The sequence below is a fragment of the Scomber scombrus genome, chromosome 18 (genome assembly GCF_963691925.1).
Source record: "Scomber scombrus chromosome 18, fScoSco1.1, whole genome shotgun sequence".
Taxonomy (NCBI): domain Eukaryota; kingdom Metazoa; phylum Chordata; class Actinopteri; order Scombriformes; family Scombridae; genus Scomber; species Scomber scombrus.
The window spans coordinates 14,670,319-14,692,536 of NC_084987.1; the positions used below are offsets into that span (position 1 = coordinate 14,670,319).

The window sequence follows — 22,218 nt, forward strand, 5'->3', positions numbered from 1 at the left end:
CTCTGTGAAACCTGGTTCACTGAGTTCATTGAGTTCATTGTGTTTAGCAGTCTGGAGAGGCAGATGCAGTCTCTCACCAAATTCTTTCCCTGTACTCAATACAAAAAGAGTGTGATTAATTAGTATGGCCGGCAGCTAGAAAGGGTCCAAATAAGTTGTCATCACTGGTCCCTAGGGTGTCTCTTTGGTGTAGTTCAAAACAGATCACACTGCCATTTCCCTCGCAATGACTTCGCAGTTATGTGCCCACATTTATTTAATGCTATCCAAAACTCAAGGGGCCATGGTTAATTTGTGGGTGGCGGTGGAAAGACCAGCAATTCATATCTTTGATTGAGGAAGTAATCAGCGATGGTGTTGAAGTTCGGTCATTTAATATTCTGATCAGTCTCCGTCCTCGCAGAGAAATCTCGCTGCTGCCATCTAACAGCAGCACAGAGCAGAAGGGGAGAAAGTGTGATCATTATTTTTAAGGAGCCATTTCAGTCTGACAGCTGTGAGGCAAACTGGGAACCCCCTCTACTGGACCTCTGGAGAACTACTGTTTTGATTCCCCTCATAACAAACCAGTCCCAGAAGCACTTAAGCTACATTATGAGACTGTACACATGAAAATGCACAATTTCTGTACTTTATTAAAGCTCTACATTAGACACAAACATTTTTGTATTATGCGTCCACTGAATGCTCAAGAGGTTTTATTTATTCAAAAAGTTCTTAATTGATTCTTTAATTATTGGCTATTACTGCAGTCATTCCAATTTTAGAGATGGGAGAAAATAAGAGTGAGAGCTTTCTGAACTGCACAAACAAATCATGTGAAAATTCATCACCTGTCCAATAAAGACAATTGGTGGTATGATGCAATTAGGCAGAAGCAGGGAGGGCTGGCCACGAAATCCATCATAATTAATGACAGTGGTCCTTTTATGACAGTGAGTAATATGTCAAAGATGATGGGATAGGATATGTGATGGTAGGGGCTGTGAATACGCTTGAAAATTAGAAGTGAAACTTTCAAAAATCAATTGAAATGCCTCCTGTATGAGTTTCTTTATGATCAAAATCAATGATCACAGTATAATACTGACTTATGATATTGAAGGTAAAATGTATCACCATCTTGATGATATTGCAGCTAGAATAAGTACAAGCAAAGTCTTTCTCAACTCAAAATGCTTTGATTGTTGTTACTTAACTTGGATGTTTTAGCTAGGATGTTTTTTCACTGTGCAGATTGATGTATGTTCAGAGTTTGACACCAGAAATCTGTTTCACATGAATCTGCCGAAGGGACAAAGTGTATGTGCTATCTTTAAATCAGAGTCAAAGGCGCACACCTACGAGCAGGACTTGTGAGATCACAAAAAGTTTCAAAGCCAATCATGGTCCCGTATTCAACTTGTACAAGTGTGATGTGGAAACTTGAAGCCTCCGGTGCACAAACACTGAAAATTGACTTTACAGTGAGGTAGGAGACAACTTGCATCCAGCAGTTAAACTTTTTGAATTAAAAATATTAGCTTTTTCATAGATTCTGGATGTTACAATGAGGAAAATATTAACAAATTGTAGAGATTTTTTTATATCTTAAAACATGAGGAAATGTTTTCTTCATGTTTTATTTGACATTGGTATGAACTCTGCATCAAAAAACACAATGCCATAAAACATAAATGCAATGTCAGCGTACATATTTAAACACAGAGAGCATAGAGAGATAAAACAGAGAAACAGAATGATATATAAAAAATGAATATGGTAAAAACAAGAATTAAGAGGGAAAAAGAGCTCAAACTAAATATATGAACAAATGCCCATCTGTACATTTGGGCTTTAAAAGTTTAAAAGCTGTGGCAGATAGACTGATCTCTACACCAGAAAACATCTGATATTACTGTTGATATTTGTAATTGTTATAATAATAAGTACTTACTTAATACTACTATTAAGTAGTACTTTATATCTTGACTAAATATATTGTTCACATGTATTTTTTCTGTCCTTTATGAGTCCCCATCCTTTATCAGAGGATACCACCCTTTTCTTGAACCAGAGATGCAATTTGTACTATTTCTATAGGGTGTATTTCATATCACACAAAGATAATTACATCGGCTGTAATCTTATGCTGCAGCACATTTGGTGAACAGGAGATGGCAGCAGTAACTTGAACAAGCCTTTCAGAGTCTGACTTCCAAGAATTCAGAAGAGGAAGAGGGGGAGGAAGAAATGGAAGAAGAGGGTGTGCTTTAAAAAGGGAGAGTTGCTTCTGTATGCTTAGTGTTTAAGATAACTCTACAAGGGATAGTTTCTAATCTGGTGAGCTGAGAATCAAACCGAGTTTACTACATTGGTCAGGTGTGTATTTGTTAACTATTTCATATGTTTCCAGACACATATTATTTGAGTTTTAAAGTAATTTATGTTGGCAGTACATGACAACTGAGCTTTAGTACAGTTTCACTTCAAGTAACTATTTCTTGAGTGAATTCAGTCTGTATACTTAGAACTATAATTTAAACTTCACCAACTGGCTGTAAAGTATTTCAACCTCAGTAGTGTGATTTTACCATCCAGGCAGGCTGATTCATGTTCTTCTCAGTCAGGTCAGTGTTTGTGGAGATGCAGGAAAGCAGCCGTATGACTGAGTGTCAGCAGTTGTGGGGGAGGTGGACCACCCAGTTTAACTGCATTTATGATGACCCCAAGGTAACCTGAAACTAAACATCTGCATTGAAAGAACTTAAGCATTGTCTTTTATTCTTTATTTTGTGTACGTTCTTACTTTTTCATCAGTAAATCAGACTGGATTAATCTGCTTGAGGGCTGCATCTTCCCCCAGCTACCTGATAACTGCATTGTGTCTCTCTCTGTTTAACAGGTGGCACATCTGATGAAGACAAGAGTTGGGCAGTACCTCAGCGGCCACCCTTTCTTAGCTCTGACAGTGTTGTTGTTCAGTGTCATGGCTGCACTGCCTGTTGGACTTTTCCTCACTTTTGCTCTTGTTACCTTTGTAGTCTCAGCAGTGGCTTTTGTCTTTTTTGAGGGTAAGTGTAATCCTCTGCTTGGTGGTTATGCATGAGCTGCAAATGATTAAACTCTCTGCGGCCACAAACATGTTATTTCTCTGTCATGTTCAGTGTTCCTGTTGTTTGTCGGGGGATTGTGTCTGCTGTGCGTGCTCTCCGGCCTCGCCTTCGTCTCCGTCCTGGTTGCATCCATCTTTAACGTTTCATACATCACCATCTCCAACACCCTCAACTACTATAACACCCGTCGGACAAAGGTAAGATATAGGCAACTGAATCAACTGTATAATCATCAATAATATAATGTCACCAAACAGTTATAATACATTTGAGTGCATATATATTTAACTCTGCACCAGTCATACTGTCACTTGTATAAAAAGGAGCTATTATATTTTCCCATATTATATTATATTTTGATTTTTATTCCCACCAGGGAGGTAAAGTCTGCGGGAAGGAAAAGGGGTGTGAAACTTCAACAGCGAAGGAAACAGAGTAGCTCATTTTGTCTTCTAAATCATCACTACTGAAGCTTCAGGATTCAGAGATACAGACCCTTGAATGTATGGTGGCAGCGTGAATCTGGGATCTGCTGTTAAAATCCACCTTGATGTTACTGTATGTTTGAATATTATTGCTAGATAATTTTTCTCTAATGCATTAAAACGTTACATGAAATGCCATTATTTATATACAATGCGATAAGCAAAAGCATGGTACAACTAATCTATCAACTGCCTTGTTACAGGAGACATGACTTATTCAGGTAAAATAATGTATGTCTGAATATGAGGAATGGGAATATAAATTATCGGAACCAAAGATTTACTAGAAGAAAAGTGGAAATGTTGAATCAAAGCTGAACACTATACTACAATATATGACAGCAAGCCTAAAATTACCTTGTATATGTTGTGTATGCACATTAGGCAATGAGACTGCACTACGACACAACTGTTACATGTTTATATCTGCTGTTACCTCGAAAGATTGAAATGTTGCTTATTTATAATGCAGCTATGAATAAAAGCTCATGTGGATGAACATTTATTCTGTTGTGCTGTCCTGACTATATATTGGAGAAATGTCTTGGTTTTAAAATGTAAGAGGATCTAATATGATGTATTATTGATGCTGGCTCAATATGTGCACAATTGCTAACTGCAAAAATATGTTGTATGGGACACGTCTTTATGAGTGTGGTATAACTACTTAAAAAAAATCTTCATGAGAGAATATCCTATCTATTCCAGGGACGTTTGGATCAGTTTAGGAAACAGTTGTCTATCCTTAATGACCAACGATAATATTTTGTAGTAGTAGATTCATTTCAGAAGGAAAGGTTTTATCAGTGCAGAGGTGTAGGATTATATAGTATGGAACATGGTTTTTTTTTATGTTGTATGTACAGTATTTTGCATGCTGTGATACACACATACTGAGGAAATACTGATTGAATGTATGAGTAATGTCCCAGATTAGTTTTTGCTGTAGTAAAAAGTGAAAACAGAATGAACTTTTCTAGGCACTGAATGCTCAGCAAAGAACTGGTTCTTGTCTGTGCTTGCACGGTTTCAATAATTAGACAGTGACACTGAAGGGTGATTCTCATAAAATCTTTAATGGAGGTGATATCATGCAAGAATGAGACAAAAAAAAGTTGATAATAATCGTTTAGGAAAAGACTAATTTGAAAAAGTTAAACAGGTCTTTAAATTGAACAGAATGCACCCACTTAACATGATCATGATCACCCCTCAATTGTTGAGCAACTGAACTACACAATGTCAAATCTGTTTAATTTTTCACACCCCTGATATACAGTTAACACTTGAAGTCACAACCGGTCAAAGTGCGGGAGGATTCTCATGCCAGATATCTGCACTTTTCATCCCGGTGCAGTAAAATGTCGCCATTGTTCAGTCATTCATTATTGCCTCACTCTGACGTCAATGATTTCAACCATGGGTTAACTGAAGAAATTGAAAGGTGTTCATGCATTTGTTACAAGGGTGCAATAGCAAAAAAAATAACTGTGCTCTATCTACATCCACAATGTGACGTAGCATTATTTTACAATTGTATGAAATTTATATTGAAGCTGCAGAACCATTTATGCATTTTAGTTTCATCAAAACAGTATGCTGACAGGGGAAAAAGGTCAGTAAACACATGAAAAGTTTAATTCCAAATGAGATACCTACCATTTGAAAATACTGACAGCTGTGACAAGATGATTGTTTTTTTATGGGCTACTTACTAATTCAAGATGAAATTATAAACCTTTTCTTTTCTCTTTTTTTTTAAGTTCAGGCAACAAAAAAGATCTTAGTTTTAGAAGAGAGAATGTTTAAAATGTTGTCTTGAGCAGTTTTATATAGCAATATTTTTACAAAATTGATATATGTTGGCCTTTTTAAATGTTTCCAAGATAGGATACATGTTTTACAGTATATGCAAACAATTATCGAGACAAAATCAGATCCAAAAAGTAAAAAAAAAAAAAAAATACTGTACTGTGTGAGACTGGACATAATCCTCATCAGGCACTCGGATACATTTCTCTTTACGTCACTCTTTAGTAAGACTGTACATTTGTGCATTTCATTACCAAGTCAAACATGGTTCTTCTCAGAGTCAACCCTATTTGTGACATAGTAAAATGAAAAAAATCAAATAAAAGAAATAAAAAAAATAAGCGTATACACCTCACATGTAGAAAAAAAGCCTTTTCTCCTATTTGAACAGCAATGAAAAGAAGTTTAAGGCAAGATGCTGAACACAGAAATCCAAAGGTTGACCCGCGATGATCTTTGTTCAGCTCTGGTGTTTGTTGGCATTTACCAGTTCAATCAGCAATAATCAAGAAGAAGACTAGTGTTTTTCCCCCGTTAGTTGGCTCTCTGTCTCAGGCATCCTTTTCTAATAAGGTCACGAGATTCCATGACGTCATCTCCTCACCCCCTGAGTCTGCTGGGAGTCGTCGTCTCCTTCAGTACTTTTTACGCTGGCAGGCTCAGCTTCTTTCCTTTCAACACTGTGGGGTCAGATAGTAAAGTTAGTCGACAGGTAGGAACCATTGAGTCAAGCAGTTATCATCTCTGAGTCTATGTTCAAGCAGTTATCATCTCTGAGTCTATGTTCATGCTGCAATACTTCAGCCATTTCCTGCCTCATTTATACTACTACTACTACTACTACTACTACTACTACATCTGAAACTGTTAACTGATCTGAAACTCATTGACTTGTAGTCAGAATAAGTAAACAAGGGACAACCACCAGGTAAATGAAGTGCAAAAGATGCTTTTCTTTTGATGAAAGCGACATAAAACTGTTGAAGTGACTACATGGAGATACACTTCCCGCTGTAACTGACCAACATGGCAACAAGTTGTGATGGGATTGAAATAATATCAGTCAAGAAAAACATTTTGCTAGCATCTAAACCCTGAGGATATAACACATTACGGTGTCACACACAATAATTAACCAAATATCTGGATTTTGGACGGTTGATCAGAAAAAAAGCGTGACATTTGAAGACGTCACCATGGGCTCTAAGAAACTATAGCATGCATTTTACAGCCCTGTCATCTTGCTCAAAAGCATCTTATTACTACAGTTTCACTGTAAGAAATAGGATTCCCAGTCTGGGTTTTGTGAAGTTCAGCTGGAGCTAATATGAGAATTTAGATCAGACAAATCAATTAGTTAAGTACAAAATTCCCTTTGTGTGTTTCCTGGGACTGAGATTCCTTGCAGAGCTCTAGTGGGGGGATAGTAAAACAAAGAGGGAACTCTGTACTAAAAAGACTAACTCTGGAAAATAGGAAATATGTGGTTGATTGTACAAAAATTCACTGCACTGAATTCTCAGATTAGCTTCGGCTGAACTTCAGCATAAAATCCTGCACAGAAAAGAGTCTATGGATTTTATCTCCCATCTCTTACACTGTAGTCACACCAAGAAGGGACTACATTTTTACGCTTTTTGTTGTAACCAAATAATAAAACAAAATACATGGAAATATGTTTTATTTGTAAGGGAAGTGTCTTTATAAAATGTATTATGAACACAATATAGAACATTTTGTTCCTCAGGTGATGAGTGTACAGTATTGACCTCTCTCCATATGCCCACAGCTGCCTAAACATGATAATTCATCTCTTAGTTTCATCTGTCTAATCTGGTGCTGACTTGCTCAGTTTATCACTCATAAATAAAATGATTAATGCCATGATGGCTGACACCCACCTTTGGTGACATAAAGATAGAAGAAGTCACAGTAGAGGACAGTCTGGACCACGCCAGCCACAATGGCGATCATGTCAAAGAAGCCCTCAAAGTAGAAACGCCAGATCCAGTTGAAGAGATAGAGCGCCCGGTACAGGCCCAGGCAGAACAGGTAGTGGGTGGTGATCGTCTCTGCCTCTCCAGTCTTGCTGATCATGAAGAGCTGAGGAAGGATTGCCACCGACTCCAGGTAGATGGAGAATGTCCACAGGATCTGATGGCAGACATGGTTTATATACCATTAATTCTTAAAATTAATAACATTATGCTGTTACCTCCCATTTATGCTATAATAAGACTTTGTTCTTACAAAAGGACTTGTGATCTGCTTCTATTCAATGAAGTATGTCACGCTTTAACAATACAGGAAAGTGAACCCACCTCTAGGAGGGAAAAGTCATGGTTGATGAGAACAGCAAGACCCCCGACAGGAACAACCAGGAATTCTACTCTGAAACTGTCATGGTTGCCATCATAAGTGGCCCTGAACTTTGCGTAGATCAGGTAGACTGTGGCATATGCACAACCGATGTAGATCACCTGGAAGGCAACAAGGAACAACTCGTCATTCAGTGCACTGGGGGAGAAATGTGGGACCTGCAATGAAAGGGTCAGGGCTGAGATGTGAGCTGACGTCTTACCTTCATGCTTGTGTTATAGAGGGAGATAAAGGAGGTGAGCAGATCCAAGTAGCGTGTGGTAAACACAATGGCAAACAGGATTTGGCTCTTTCCAGAGATACCTTTAACAAAACATCAAGACAATTTACTATTTAGATCCAGGTGGCAGTAATACACCAGTGTCAACAACAGCATCACTAAACAAGAGCCCTGGTTGACCATGAATCACATAATGATTCTCCTTACAGAACAGTGCCACCTACTGGAAACTTCATGAATATTTATGTGGGAAAAATCTCAGAAGCACATATTCCCTTTTGGATTTAATTAAAGAGATAAATAATGGAATGCAAGTACGGAGCATTTGATTTAAATATTAAAGCTGACAACAGCTGAGGAGGGCACCATTAGAAGACAAGAAGAGGAGTGTTCAAGTTTCCCTTTGAATCTGATTGTATTTATGACCTGATCACAGCCAAATACTGCAAATTAAACTATTACTTCAGGTCAAGGGGCATTTACAGGCAGAGACTGGCATCCTTCCCAGATCCTTCTGGTGACCTTTATTACATCTAAACACATTAATTTAGTAAATAAATCAAACGCTCAGAGCCTGAGAATAGGCCATGGAGTTGCCATTGCTAGCACTCTTTGGTTTTGGGTTTGAACCTGTCAGCATTTTCTGAGTGGAGTCCAAGGTGGACCACTGGTTCCTGTCTAATGAATGTTGTACCAGGTGCCAGCAAGGTACAACTGGGTCCCCGTCCACCAGGAGATCCAGCTTCACCTTTGCTTTCACCTTTTCTCGCATCATATCGTCTACTGACTGCTCCATCCACTATTATCATCTCTCAACTCTTCTCCCTCTGTGTGAATAATTTGTTTAGTTTTGCCTGTTGTGTGCATGTATAGTATGTCTCCTTTCCAGGCCTTTGTGGCATAGAAGAGGGTTTGGGGTTCCTGGTGTTTTTTCTCTGATTCATAGCCTTAATTTACAGCACCAGTCAAAAATCTGTAAACACTGTCCCATTATAGGAAAGTAATGCCATTCATTATTGCCACTAATTTTCCTATTATGGGAAAGTGTGCCCAAACTTTTGAGTGGTATTGTAAGTTTGCAGTTTATTTACCTAACACTGTCGTTCTGTTTGTCTATATTGTATATTTAACATTGAGATGTCGGTCTATTCTGGCATCTGCGACAGGCATTGCATGTTTCTAAACCCTGAAGGAGCAATCTCACCTATGGTGCTCTTTTGGTTTCTCTTTTTTTTCGGTTTCAAAAACATCTTTATCCCCAGACAAAACCATCACTTACTATGTAATATCTAACCACATAAACCCTAATTACACAAAAACACTAGTTTCTGCTACCTTACATTACTTCCTTTAACTTTGAACCTACAATCAAACCCACAGCTTTGTGGGCCAATCACAGCAATTCTCCCCTAAGTTTTTTTTCAAAACTTTAACACTGTAATATTACAATACAAATAACAGCACAGGGCGTGTTGGAGAAGAAATAAACTAATCACAACAACACAAGCAGTAATACAATTTTGCAATGTAAAAAAAACGTTTAAAAAAGAAATTAATAGGGAAAATAAATAAACTTTACAAAAGTAAATAAGCTACATAATTACAAAGCAGTTCCAGTTATCTATCAATGTTGTCCACGATTCTCAAGAGATCTTTCTCCCCATAATTAACCAAAGTGGCATCCAACACTGATACAAGACTGCACACAAGATATCACTGCTAACTACACGATGAAGTACATTCATCTCAAATATTTAAAGCATGTTTGTTTGTTAGTAAACAACTTTACTGAACTACAAACAACTTTATTGGGACTACAAACATCGAGCGTTCTGCAGTTACGTAGCGCCTTCTAGAACGCCACGTCAGAAGCCAGACCCAAAAAATGGAGCACCAAACCGCAGATCAGAGGAGCAAAGAGCACATGGATCGCTGATGTGTAGCATTTACTGCTTTCCTAAGTTCATCAGTTATTATTAAAGCAGCAGGAAAATAAACTACACAGCCGCTCGTGTATTCCTATTCGTAGGTTTAGCTGACACAAGTTAGTCAACTCAAACCCACTTGGAAACCCCATAAAAATGACGATTATTGACACTTTGCGTAACTGTTAGATATTTCCAGTAGTGATAATAGTAATGAAAGTGATAATAGTGCAGACAAGCAGTTTGTAGCTTAGACTGCAGCCTGCTAGCGCTTTATTAGCCAGTGGCTCAAATGAATGAGTAACTTAGGAAGTGGTAAAACGTTAGCATGTAGCTAGCTAGCTCACAGCTTGCTGGTTATAGCTAAGCATTAACAAAACTGACACGTTTAACAGCGTTTAGCTGCTAAAAACAAAAAGATCATAAATAACACTAAGAGGAGTATATGTAAGTAAAAAATATAACTAGAGCTCACCTGCACACGACCTGCTTTTCCATATTTTGAGCAGCAGGATGATGATAGCAGCCAAATGAGAGAGGTCCCCTAACAGTCTGAACACGTTCATCGTTGCTAAATGAATGAATAGACACAGATAGGAGGCTCACACAGGTCACTCTTTTCTGCCCTAATGTAGTATAGTAAGTAACACTGTTAATGCTGAATGCTGCTCCTGCTCCACTTGGTGAAAACCGGGCTGCGGACCTTTCAGGACTGAAGATATGGCGAGAGTGCAGGTCGACGTGGAAGGGGGCGTCACAAAACACACAGAGGGGTTTGGATTGGCTTAAAATTTGATTGATAGCGCGCAATGTCCCGCCTCCAGCAAGCAGAGCAGAGAGGGACCAGAAACCTGAGCTCAGTGTGTGACATTATTATACTGGGTGGGTCCAGTGTTTCAGCATTTAACAATACGCCTGATATTAACGCCACATAAAATGAGTCTGTGTACTGTGTAAAGTAGTGTTTTTGTGTCAACACAATGTACGTGAGTATTAAAATTATATGTTGGGCCTATGTAGTATTATTATAAATCATTATCAGTGGTGGAATGTGATTCAGAAGGGTATATTTACTAAGTACTGTACTTAAGTACACTTTTGAGGTACTTGTATTCTATTTCAAATGTAATACGTAATGCAACTATTTTTAATCATTTAATCAAAGTAATGTAATGTGTTGATTACTTTTCTAATTTTCCAATTAAAGTTTTCAACTGTTGGGGTAAGTTTACCCATTAAGACCACCAAAATCTATGTTCAGGTGTTTTTCATGGATACTGACATGGTTAATAAGGGAGATCATTTCTTATAAAGCAAGATTTATCTCTCATTTGAAAATGTTTTCATTAGTTCATGTAGATGTCGGAATATAAAATAAAGATATTTAATGAAAAAAGTCAAAAGTCTAGCATGGGCTTAATTGGTACTGTGACACCATTTAAGCCCATGTGTGCTCCAAATAAGGTCCACGTAATGATTTATTTACTAAATATAAAAATATTGTTTTCAAAGAATTAAAAACAGCAATATATGTCTTCGGTAACATGTTAAATATTAAAAAATGAGGAAAAAACCCTTCTCCTGAGCAAATTCTTTAAGGTCTCACATACAATGTATTATTTATATTATCAACATTTTCATAAGTAACTAATTTAATTACACATTATTTCTGAGTAACTGTAATGGATTACAGTTACATTTATTTTGTAATTACATTTCATCACGCCATTACATGTTACTAGTTACACACCTACAGTATAGTATTGTGATATACCACTATCAGTGGTGGAATGTAATTTAAGAACTGCACTTAAGTACAATTTTGAGTTACTTGTACTTTACTTTAGTATTTCTATTTTCTGCTACTTTGTACTGATACTCCACCTCTTTCCAGAGGCTGCTGCCCTACTAAATAGTTGAACTGTGCTGTGATCAAAACTGCACATCTCTCTTTTAATCTCTGCACTGTTCCCTTACATATATTTCATCAAGTGGACATCACATTGTACATTGCATTCAATCTCCACTGTTATGAAATGTAATCGTTTATTGCAACATCACATTTAGTTTTTGCACTTGTCACCACTTGCACTTGAAGCTCAGTCCATTTTTCCTTCGTACAGTCAATATTTCATGTAAAATGTTGTATCATATTATTATTTCATTCTGTAAATAGATTTATTGTTTTGTTTTTTTTAAAGACATATTTTGGGCTTTTTTGCCTTTATTTGATAGTGGATGGCATAGAGGCTAACAGGAAACAGGGGGAGAGAGACAGGAATGACCTGCAGCAAAGGTCCCTTGCCAGAATGTAACCAGGGACGCTGCCTTTATGTGGTATGCAGCTTATCCACTCAGCTACCAAGCCACTAACAAATATATTAACATTTTTAATTTAATTTAAAGTTAATTTAATTAAGTATTTAATGCACAACTTTTACTTGTAATGGATTATTCTATCATTGTGAAATTGATAATTTAAGCAAAATGTGTCAGTACTTCTTTTTTCCACTGGTTATTATTACTGATGCATTAACATGAAGGTGGAGCTATAGCTACTAATGTTGGGTAGGACTGCTTCATATAAGGTGATCATATTGTCATTGTTTTGTATGCAAAATAATAATCTGTGAAGTCATTTTGGCTGTCAAAAATGGAAAAACTCAAGTCATATCCTGCAATTATTGCTCCACATGTTAGATCAGTCTGTTGTCAGCATCATCTTCTATGCTGTGGTGTGCTGGGGCAAAACCATCAAAGCAAAGGACACCAGCAGACTTAATGAGCACATAAAGAAGTATGGGTTTGTCTTTGGATCTAATTGGTTACCCGAAAAATGGGTCACATGGGTAAAATTAGTAAGAGGTGGCAGTAGTCTCAAAATTAGTTTATTTTAGTCCCAGTCACTTGTACTGTTTACAGTTGTCCTCTCTTGTAACTTTACATAAGCAATTTGAATTGCAGTAAACCATACAAAAGGTATATAAATACAGTTTGATTGATTGAGTTTAAATCACTAGCTGGGTAATTTGTGAGTCAATTTACTTAAAAAAAAAAAAATAAATAAAATACAAAATACTTATACTTAATAATAAATCTAATTTTATACAATTAAAGTATAAAGTCAATTGTCTACAGCATAAAGCCCAGCGGAAGTAGCAGAAAGAAGGGAGAGAAGAGGTGGCAAGGACAGAAATATTCCAACAGAGGAATGCTGTACCCAATGCAGAAAAAACCTTGATGATGGTGGTGAAACAGTAAATATTTGTCCACCAGCAGTGTTATATATCTAATCATATCCTGAAACACGTCTAAATAAAACTACTGTCGATATTCAGCCTCCTTTTACCCTTTCAACAGGTTTGCTCACTGTCTCACTCCGTCACATATGGTCTTTTTACTGAGCAGAGTATTGCATGATTTGGTCATAGAGATTTTGAAGTCTCAGTTGTGTCACTGTTTTTCTTCACTGGCTATCTCATTGTGAATATTTCTTAACAATTGTGAGACATTTTTCCTAATTCTTAGATTGTTCAATTTCCAATACAGTCCTCTCATATTCTATTTGTGTCTACATGGTCACAAATGTTATTATTCATGATGTTAGGCTATAAGAGGCTGATGGGGCAGATTCCCCTTTTCAGTGACACATAAATGTACAACACCTTCTTTATCTGTTTCTGAACTCTCAAAATCTATTTGCATTCAATATTATGGATGACCTCATTATCATGTCATGTCATTATAGGCACACTAAAATGCCTCATGGTTTCACAAACCCATGGTACCATTCTGTTGAGCAGAACAGGAAAAATAAGCAGGAACTAAGTGTTGAGGAAGTGCAGTTTACCCACTTCCCATGTTGTCAACCATTTAGATAATCTCATGAAAGGAATCATGAGATCATTTACAAGCTGTCAAGCTGTGGACATGGACCGCTTGTTTGGGTTTTCTCTTTTGCTCGCCTACCTGTCAGTAATAGGTAAGACGCTCTTCCTATCATACTGTATGTACATAATTTATTAAGTGTTTTCAGGCGATGAAAATTATACAAACTAACAAGTTTAACCTAGAATTGTTTCAGTCAAGCAATAAGAGACAACTTTTTGTTTCAGTTTTGGGGCTGAAATATACTATATTTGAATTTCTCGATTCATTCCAGAAAGCACGGGAAAAAAGGATAGCTGTTTATCACAACCAGGCGAAGTACTTTGGAAGAAAATAGGAGACGCTGCTGATCTCTCTTGTAACGTCAGTTCAGACTGTTCAGGCCTGCGTTACCAGTGGTTTGTTTTCAAAGAAGAAGGCCATCTTCGCCTGGACGTGGAGAGCAATCATCCCAAGTACAGCTTGAATGGAGCATCTTTACACATCAATTCACTTATCATTAATGACAGTGGGATCTATCACTGTGCTGCAGTGTCAAAAGGAAAAACAGCACCTGGCGCACAGCATATAGGGACGGGTACACTTCTTGAAGTAAAGGGTAAGAGTCTTTTGGGTTGCAAAAGATAACTTTGATTTTTAATGGCCAGGCTTGTCTGGACACCTTTTTTTAGATGAAGTGCTACAGACAACTTTTCTTTCACTTTCAGAGGTCTTAAAAACCACGTTGAGAAACATTCTCCTGTGGATATCATTTGCCCTGTTGTCTGTCTACAGCTTGGCAATAGTGACCCTTATCATTCTAAAGAAGGTAAATTACTTTGACATATTTTTGCTAATGTAATGAATTAAACACACACACTTTAATAAATTGTCAAATAAACTGTTATACTGAAAATACCCTGTTACTCTCTGTTCCAGTATGGCTGTACTATATGCTCGGGCAAAAGGATGCACACACCTGACAAGGTTGTCGATAAGTGTCTGATTTTCTTTGGAAATTTGCTGATGTTTTTACATGTTGACTGTACTAATCAAGGAAAAGCCCTCAAAAGCAAAAAGAGGAACAGGAACCAAGGCCGCTCTAAACTACTGGCCAGAAAAGGCTCTTGCCACACCAAATGTGACAGAGCAGTTTTAAGTTGATAAATTATATACAAAGAAAGAAATATCCACATATCTGTTTTCTAATAAATGTTCTCTTTTCAAACCAGAATAACTCAATTAGAAAAAAACAATTCCACCATGTGCTTCAAGAAATGTACAGCAAAAGGAACGAAGAGAGAACCAAACAAACTGTTAGCAGAAACAGCCCTCGTGTTGAGGTAAGTCTTGTTGCACCATGTTATGGTTAGATCATACAGAACATACATATTGGCTAAGCATGAAATTTTGTTCGCTTAAGTTTGAGCTACAGTATGTTTGCAGTTTCTCTTTATCTGAAAATATGTTATTTTGCCATAATTTTCATATTACAATTAATCTTATCGCAGGCTGCATGTGCTGACTTCACAAGCTCAACTGATGACATCTATCAAAATACAGTTTAAAAAATCTTCATCCTGAACGAGAGGAAACTCCAGAGTCATGAAACACCCGACTGAGGACAATGGAATCTTTACTTTTGTGACTAAGGACTCAATGAAGGCTGGAATTGAGTTGTGTGCTTGCTCACCTTTTCTCATGAAGTTTCACATATAAACTACAACAAAAGGTTCTTAGTCTGTCACTGTTCCTTTTCTCTCTTTAGTTTTTAGGTTTCAATATTAGTATTACCAGCATTAAATAGGCAGCTCTCTCTTATAGCATTTGCAGTCCAATCTACAATCTGTGTATGGTAATAAGTACCTGTTCAAAACCAGGTCAATGTTTTCCTAAAATGTTTGAAATTCATGATTTTGTGGCAGAATTTGGTAATATATCACCATTATCTAATTATTATTCCAACTTTGGGTTAGAAAAGGTATGACCTGTGTAAAGGGTCTCTCTAGAAATAAAACTGACTCCCCTCAAATGCAAAACAACTGCACCACCATCACATAAATGCTAGCTGGAAAACGTGATGGCACTCCTCAAACCTGGATAGCTAAAGCATACTGTACTACTCTTGGCTCAACAAGAATGTTTATATCCTCAGGAAACCTTGCTCAATTTTGGAATTGGAGAAAATTCAACATAAATGTGTACAATTTTACAGCATCTAGTTTCGTCCCTCACTGTATTTTCCATCTTGTCTTCACCCACTTGTTTTGAAATGAAGCGTGTGGGACAGCTGTAAAAATTAATTTCTGTTATGTGAAACAGTTTGATATATTAGGAAAACTCCATTAACATACATGTATTAGAATAACGATTATCTATTGACACAAGGTGTTTTACAAGGTGTAAAACTGGAATCATACTCATAACACAGATGTGTAGAAACATTTTTAATTAACAACAATCTGAACCGAACTCAAAGATTTATATTTAAATATAATTTCACCGTAAGAGAGTTGATCATTATAAATGGTGTAATGACAAAAACGCCACATTACAGGTGACAATACATATCATACAGCACATAATACAACTCAAATTAAATTAAGACATGAGGTGTCTTCTTGGTCTTAGAGTTGCTTTTGCTCAGAAAATCATCAACCTTTACAAAACTTACAGTAAGGCACTCTGTAAAGAAAAGAGTAAACTTGACATGTTTGAGGCAGTTACATTCTGTAGAATAACTTCCACATATTTTTTGTTCCCAGTAAGTTAAGATTAGAATTTACTTTTACATTACTTATAATGTTAAAGTGGATGTTTATGAGTGTATGTGCATTTTTAATAAATACATGTATGATTTGAACTTTGGCTGACTCAACTGTATTTGAAAAATCTTTTTTCAAATCAGTTCAGTTATTGTGAATTATTCCCTTTTCATTAATCTCCCTCATGGCTTTCTACTGTAAACCCTGTTAAATGTTTTTGATTGAGTTTGATTTAAAACATATTAAAGACCAGTGTGTAAGATTTAGTGGCATGTATTGGCTGAAATATTAACATAAATTGAATGTAATATTCACAAGCATGTTTTAATTGGTGTATCATCACCTGAAAATAGGGATTGTAGTGCAGTTTCTGTTACCTTAGAATGAGCTCTTTATATCTTTATAGGGAGTGAGTCCTCTTCCACAGAGGCTACTATGTTGCACCACCATGCTTCTACAGTAGCCCAGAATGAACAAACTAAACACTGGCTCTAGAGGGCCTTTCGAGTTTTTCACAAGTGTTGTGGCCACGATAGGTTCTCCTACACCAGAGGTGTCCAAATTATTCCATAAAGGGCCATGTGGCTGTAAATTTTAATTTCAACCAAGCAGGAGCACACCGGGGTTGACTCATTTAATCAACTGATGAACTGATGTCTTTAGACATTTGATTGGTTGAATCGTGTACTGTTGATTGGTTGGAACGGAAACCTGCAGGCACACAGCCCTTTATGGAATAGTTTGGTCATGCCTGTCCTACACGCTTGACAGAAAAGGTTGAGAGTGAGGATGAGGGGTATTCAGTTGGTTGCAATATGCAACCTAACCACTAGATGCCACTAAATCCTACACACTGGTCCTTAAAGCACTAATATTATTCAAGCTCCAGTTATGATTTAGACTAATATGTATGTCTGTATAATAATATATAATGTCTGTCAAATTACTCTGGAGCCTAGCTGGAGCTCATCAGGCTAGCTGTCATGTTTGTGACATTTTGCACCTGTTTCTTCAGGTAGGAATAAGTGAATCTGTTATTTACTAAAAAGCTGAAATGCAAAAATATTTACTTTGTATTGTTAACCAACACGTGCCATTTAACAAACCTTGGGCACATCACACCATATTCACAGCTTGTAAACATGAGATTTCTAATATGAGATCATTTCCTGTTACTTGTGTTTCGCTTCTGTATTTGGATGTTACTGCCAAAACTTCTATTTCAGGAATTCATGCTATAATTTTGACTAATTGAACTGGACAAAGTGTCTGAGATTTAACACCACTGAAAAAACTTTAAGATTTGGTCCAGCTTTCCAGTGGGCCAAAAGGATGAGGCAGTTACATTAAGTAAAGGAGTAGTTACATGCTCATCAGTGCACTTTCAAGATTAGAAATTATTTGAAGAAATCTAAAAAAAAGTATGTGTGATATGCAAGTTTTAAATCAAACAAATGATCATTCAGGATGTAATGCTCCTCATCCAACATTTAAATGAACGTCAGCACACCAATATAATTTACAACATCAATATAACCCTGGATTATCTCATATATACAGTAATTTACACATTGCTTTCAAAATTACAAAAAACATTAACATAACCTCTCACTTTCACCAATCCTTAACTTGAGAAATACCAACCAGCTTCCTCTGTGTGCTGGTTGCTGAAAATAGTGAAGCTAGCCATCTATATACTTTGTGTCAACTGTGTGACTGCTGCATATGGAAAACTGCCTCCAAGCCACGACTTGTGCAGCAGCGACACACATAGGCACCAAACACACCAAATAGAACATGACACTGTGGAGGCTCTCCAAGGCACTGGAAAGAAGTTATATACACAATTATTTATTTACAAGTACATCTGTCTTTGACTTGCTGGACACTGCTGATTATTTCAAAAGTAAAAGCACGTGTCTGTTATCTGTCAATGGAGGTGTTGAAAGGCAGAACTGAAAACAATGGACTTCTAAAACTGTATATTAAGCAAATTGTTTAAAAGTGAGATGAATGTATGTTCTTTTTTAAAGTAAAGTACATTTTGTTAGTTCTAAGTCAGTCCAAATGCTAATTTAAATATATTGTCTGAGAAATCATAATAATACCACCACCACCAACAACAACAACAACAACAACAACAATAACAACATTAATAATAACATTAATAATAATAATAAAACACCTACTACAGAGGCTAAAAAACATTTTAAAATAAGAAATTATTTTACAAGGACCCTGTTTTTTTCCCTATCAGCGACAAGTGGTGTAAACCTTAAACTTTCCATCAATCCATCACAGTCACCTAATAGTATATTGATTAAAGCGATGTTATTTTTGCATGGTTATGCAGTTGAGCAACTGAATATTGGCTTGCTTTGGAAAACTGTTTGGATTTATATAAAGTATAACTTATTTAAAGTTAACAGGTTAAAGATTCAGTTCAAGGTGTCACCATCAACACCTGGACCCCTTATAATAAGGTTTGTGGGATTTATTTTTCAAATCAAGAGGAACAAAAACACAAATATTAGTTGATATTGTTTTTCTTAATTTTAAAATAACTGAATATGATATGAATAAGGAAATGTGTCCTAAAGGTTCCCAGCTACAACAGTAAGTCCATATGTGTTTTCCCATTGTCAGATTCACTTAAACTTATTTGGTTCAGTTCATGTTTTTTGTTTTGACCTTTAATTAAAGAAGAAAGAAACTGTCTGTACCTTGAATTTGAATCCCTTCCAGCATCCTTCAGCTGTTCATATCCAAACTGGTTGAGGATATTAAGCACTATCATCGGGGCCAGAGACTGAGCCGGCTTGGTGAACAGAGCATTCGTCCCAAACACCATAGAGGAGAGAGGAGAGCTACAATTGGGAAAGACAGAGGACAATTGTGATAAAATATATTGCCAAATAACATGAATTTATTTTTTTATAAATTAAAAAATAATTTTAAAAATTGGTTTCATTAGATGAGTATGTACATTTGGTACTAGTTACAAAAGTGTGGTATTGCCAGTTTTTCATTTTTTAAATAATATTATAAAAACCCAAAAGGTTTAAAAAGATTGCTGCATGAAAGCGCAAACACATCAGATAGAGAAGCACTGTTTATTTTACCTGTGTGTAAGGGAAGCATGTTAGCTGTGCATAAGAACGGCCTCACTGTAGACTTTTGTTTACCTGCGTTTGTACTTTTGCAGGTCTGTGTCAATGATATCAGCCAAAGGCAAGCTGAAAAGACTGAAGGCTGCTTGAATTATGACCCTGCAAAGATGATGAGAGAGTGCAGCTTTAGTTCAATGTAAGTGCAGCAATTATTTATAAATTATTGTTAAAAGTCATTAAACCTCTTACATGTTAACAGTGAGGAAAAACGCCAGGATATAGTAGTGCTGAGGACCAAGTGATAGCATGATGGTTGCCATTCCAGCCTCCATGTAGAAGGTGAAGAGGATGATTCTGTAGTATCCAATACCATGGAGCAGTTTCCCACAGCTCAAAACTAACAGCTGGGATGGACACAAAGAATTAAAATAACAGTGGCATATTGTACAGCGGCATATCAAGCATTTCCTTGTTGGTGCATTCAGGTGCCTCTGTCAGATGTCAGAGCACCTGAGTTTGTGATAAGCAATAGGCAAACAATGGGGTTGTATAAATTATCATTCAACTGTCAGGTCTAGGATGTCAGAGTTTCCAAAATGCTTCACTGCACCAATAAGAGAGCAGTTTTAACAATTAATTGAACAATGAAGCTGGTGTTCTTCTGTATTGACAACAAAAAATGACCATTTGGAAAGTGTTGTAAAAATGTTTGTAAAAATATCAATAAATAATGATGTAACAAGACATGAAAAAGCTATTTCAAAGGTTTGTTAGCTCATAATGCACCCGTGTATTTTGGGAAAAAAACATAAGCCAGTGGGGAGTTATACCTGTGGGCAGATGAAACCCGCGCCGTACATGACGCTCTTGGCCAGTGATGGAAGCACATCTGGGGGAATCAGGTGCTCCGAAAATATCATGGTAAAATTATTAAAGAAAGCCAAAATGAAAACCTGAAAGAAGTTCATGATCACAAATTGCCTAAAGTCCCTGTTGGTGATGATTTGCCGCATCAACTTTCTTAACATGGAGAAGGAAAATTCTGACTGATCAACAGACTCCGGTGTATCTGACTCAGATCCTTTATTATCAAAGCGGCTCTCACTGTGGAGGCCCGTGTAGAGCATGCAGACACAGCTCAGGATAGCGATGATCACTGTGAAGCCTTGGAAGGCCATAAAGTCTGCCATGTTTTTTGACATCACACCACAGAAAAGCACGCTGGAGGAGCCGATGAGAGAAGCCACCTGGGAAATTAAAGGGAGGCGAAATGAGAAAAACAGACCGACAGTCTGTTGGCTTTGGGGCATACAGAAGAAAGATGAAGGCCTTACCTGGCTGTACTTTACAAGTCTTAACCGGCTCTGATGGTGGCTGGAGATCTCTGCAAACAAGGCACATTGGGCCAGCAGCACAAAAGTGAGCATGCCATCAAAAGCGCACAGCGCCACCATCAAGTGTAAGCCGCTCATCCAGTCGCCAGGGGTGTAGGACCGCCATGGGAACCAGGCTATAAGAAAAGCCAGTGAGTAGAGGGGAGCACCATACAGAATGGAGAGACGCCGCTGAGAGCAACAGCGCACTTTGGAGTTGTCTTGCAGGTAGCCAAAAAGAGGGTCGTTGATTGCATTCCACACCATGTACACCACCTGTGGAGAGGGAATTCATTGCATTATTTATTAAAAACAATATTTTAAATAGTGCTGAAATTATTAATTAATTAGTCAAGTGTCAAAATTTGAGAATTTACATGGTTGTAAATTGAGTATCTTGTGGTTTTCAAAAAGGTGTTCAGATGAAAGGAGCCACCTCTGAATGTGGGAAATTGTAATGGCCATTTTTAACTATTTAGGGGGGAAAGCAACAGCAGGATCAGAATCAGGTATATATATTTAATCAGAAGTTGCAGCCCTATTTCTAGGGAAAACAGCTAATTTATTTTAAAAATTCAATATTACTCTTGACTACAACAGTGTATTTCACAGATACTGATTTGCCTACAAAGAAAAGCCATACATGAAGCTATTATACTCACTTGTGATTGGTGAAATGCTCCCTCTGATATCTTGTACTTATTGAGAAAGAGTTTGACATAGTAGAAGCTGAATATATTGTTTATCATGCAAGATCCCAGAGTAGTCATGGCATAAGCCAGTGCTGCAGGATTGATGCCAAAGTTGACCAAATGTCGCACTACATTCATTTTGGTGCGCCCACCTGAAGCAGGTTTCTCCTCCACCACCATGGCAGCAGCAGCTCAGGTAAACTTCTTACCTGTCGGTTTAAATCTCTGGAGGAAATGTTGTTGATGGCGATCACTATTGATCCGCTGCTGTTAAGTACTAGCAAAAATAGCCAAACTGTTGAAAATTCAGAGGCGAAAAGCGCTCAACAGTGGGACAATGAAAATATTTGCTGCAGGTGAATCCTTCTCTTGAATGTCCACATGACATGTTGTTACCTAAACCAACTTAATAAATGCTTAACACGAAGAAATTCCAACTAAACTCAAAACAGGAACACTGTCACACTCGATTTCTGTGTGTGCTTGTCCATCGGG

General features: G+C 37.2%; 4 protein-coding genes across 5 annotated transcripts; 2 read left to right on the forward strand and 2 right to left on the reverse strand.

The window, feature by feature from the left end:
* The first annotated feature begins 2,226 nt into the window (after window positions 1–2,226).
* LOC134000135 (lipid droplet assembly factor 1-like) lies at window positions 2,227–4,064 on the forward strand. Its single transcript, XM_062439449.1, has 5 exons — window positions 2,227–2,361; window positions 2,606–2,712; window positions 2,885–3,053; window positions 3,147–3,292; window positions 3,472–4,064. Exons 2-5 carry the CDS (start codon window positions 2,626–2,628, stop codon window positions 3,532–3,534), a joined length of 465 nt encoding a protein of 154 aa, XP_062295433.1. The 5' UTR covers window positions 2,227–2,361; window positions 2,606–2,625; the 3' UTR covers window positions 3,535–4,064.
* Window positions 4,065–4,635: 571 nt separating this feature from the next.
* LOC133999883 (ER lumen protein-retaining receptor 2-like) lies at window positions 4,636–10,637 on the reverse strand. Its single transcript, XM_062439224.1, has 5 exons — window positions 10,392–10,637; window positions 7,974–8,074; window positions 7,714–7,872; window positions 7,294–7,546; window positions 4,636–6,072 (listed from the first exon to the last, which is right to left on the reverse strand). Exons 1-5 carry the CDS (start codon window positions 10,480–10,482, stop codon window positions 6,038–6,040), a joined length of 639 nt encoding a protein of 212 aa, XP_062295208.1. The 5' UTR covers window positions 10,483–10,637; the 3' UTR covers window positions 4,636–6,037.
* A 3,176-nt stretch (window positions 10,638–13,813) lies between these two features.
* si:ch211-139g16.8 (uncharacterized) lies at window positions 13,814–15,518 on the forward strand. 2 transcript variants are annotated; one of them, XM_062439267.1, is made up of 6 exons: window positions 13,814–13,898; window positions 14,079–14,402; window positions 14,512–14,612; window positions 14,723–14,770; window positions 15,016–15,126; window positions 15,295–15,518. In XM_062439267.1, the coding sequence occupies exons 1-6, from the start codon at window positions 13,814–13,816 to the stop codon at window positions 15,349–15,351; spliced, it is 726 nt and encodes a 241-aa protein (XP_062295251.1). In that variant the 3' UTR covers window positions 15,352–15,518. The 2 variants fall into 2 exon arrangements, with proteins under 2 accessions (XP_062295251.1, XP_062295250.1); XM_062439266.1 differs by lacking the exons at window positions 15,016–15,126; window positions 15,295–15,518 and having other exon boundaries at window positions 14,723–14,969.
* A 135-nt stretch (window positions 15,519–15,653) lies between these two features.
* Window positions 15,654–22,187, reverse strand: mfsd13al (major facilitator superfamily domain containing 13a-like). The gene is made up of 7 exons (XM_062439265.1): window positions 21,694–22,187; window positions 20,993–21,307; window positions 20,489–20,905; window positions 19,908–20,062; window positions 19,734–19,817; window positions 19,272–19,415; window positions 15,654–18,372 (listed from the first exon to the last, which is right to left on the reverse strand). The coding sequence occupies exons 1-7, from the start codon at window positions 21,901–21,903 to the stop codon at window positions 18,231–18,233; spliced, it is 1,467 nt and encodes a 488-aa protein (XP_062295249.1). The 5' UTR covers window positions 21,904–22,187; the 3' UTR covers window positions 15,654–18,230.
* Window positions 22,188–22,218: the final 31 nt, after the last annotated feature.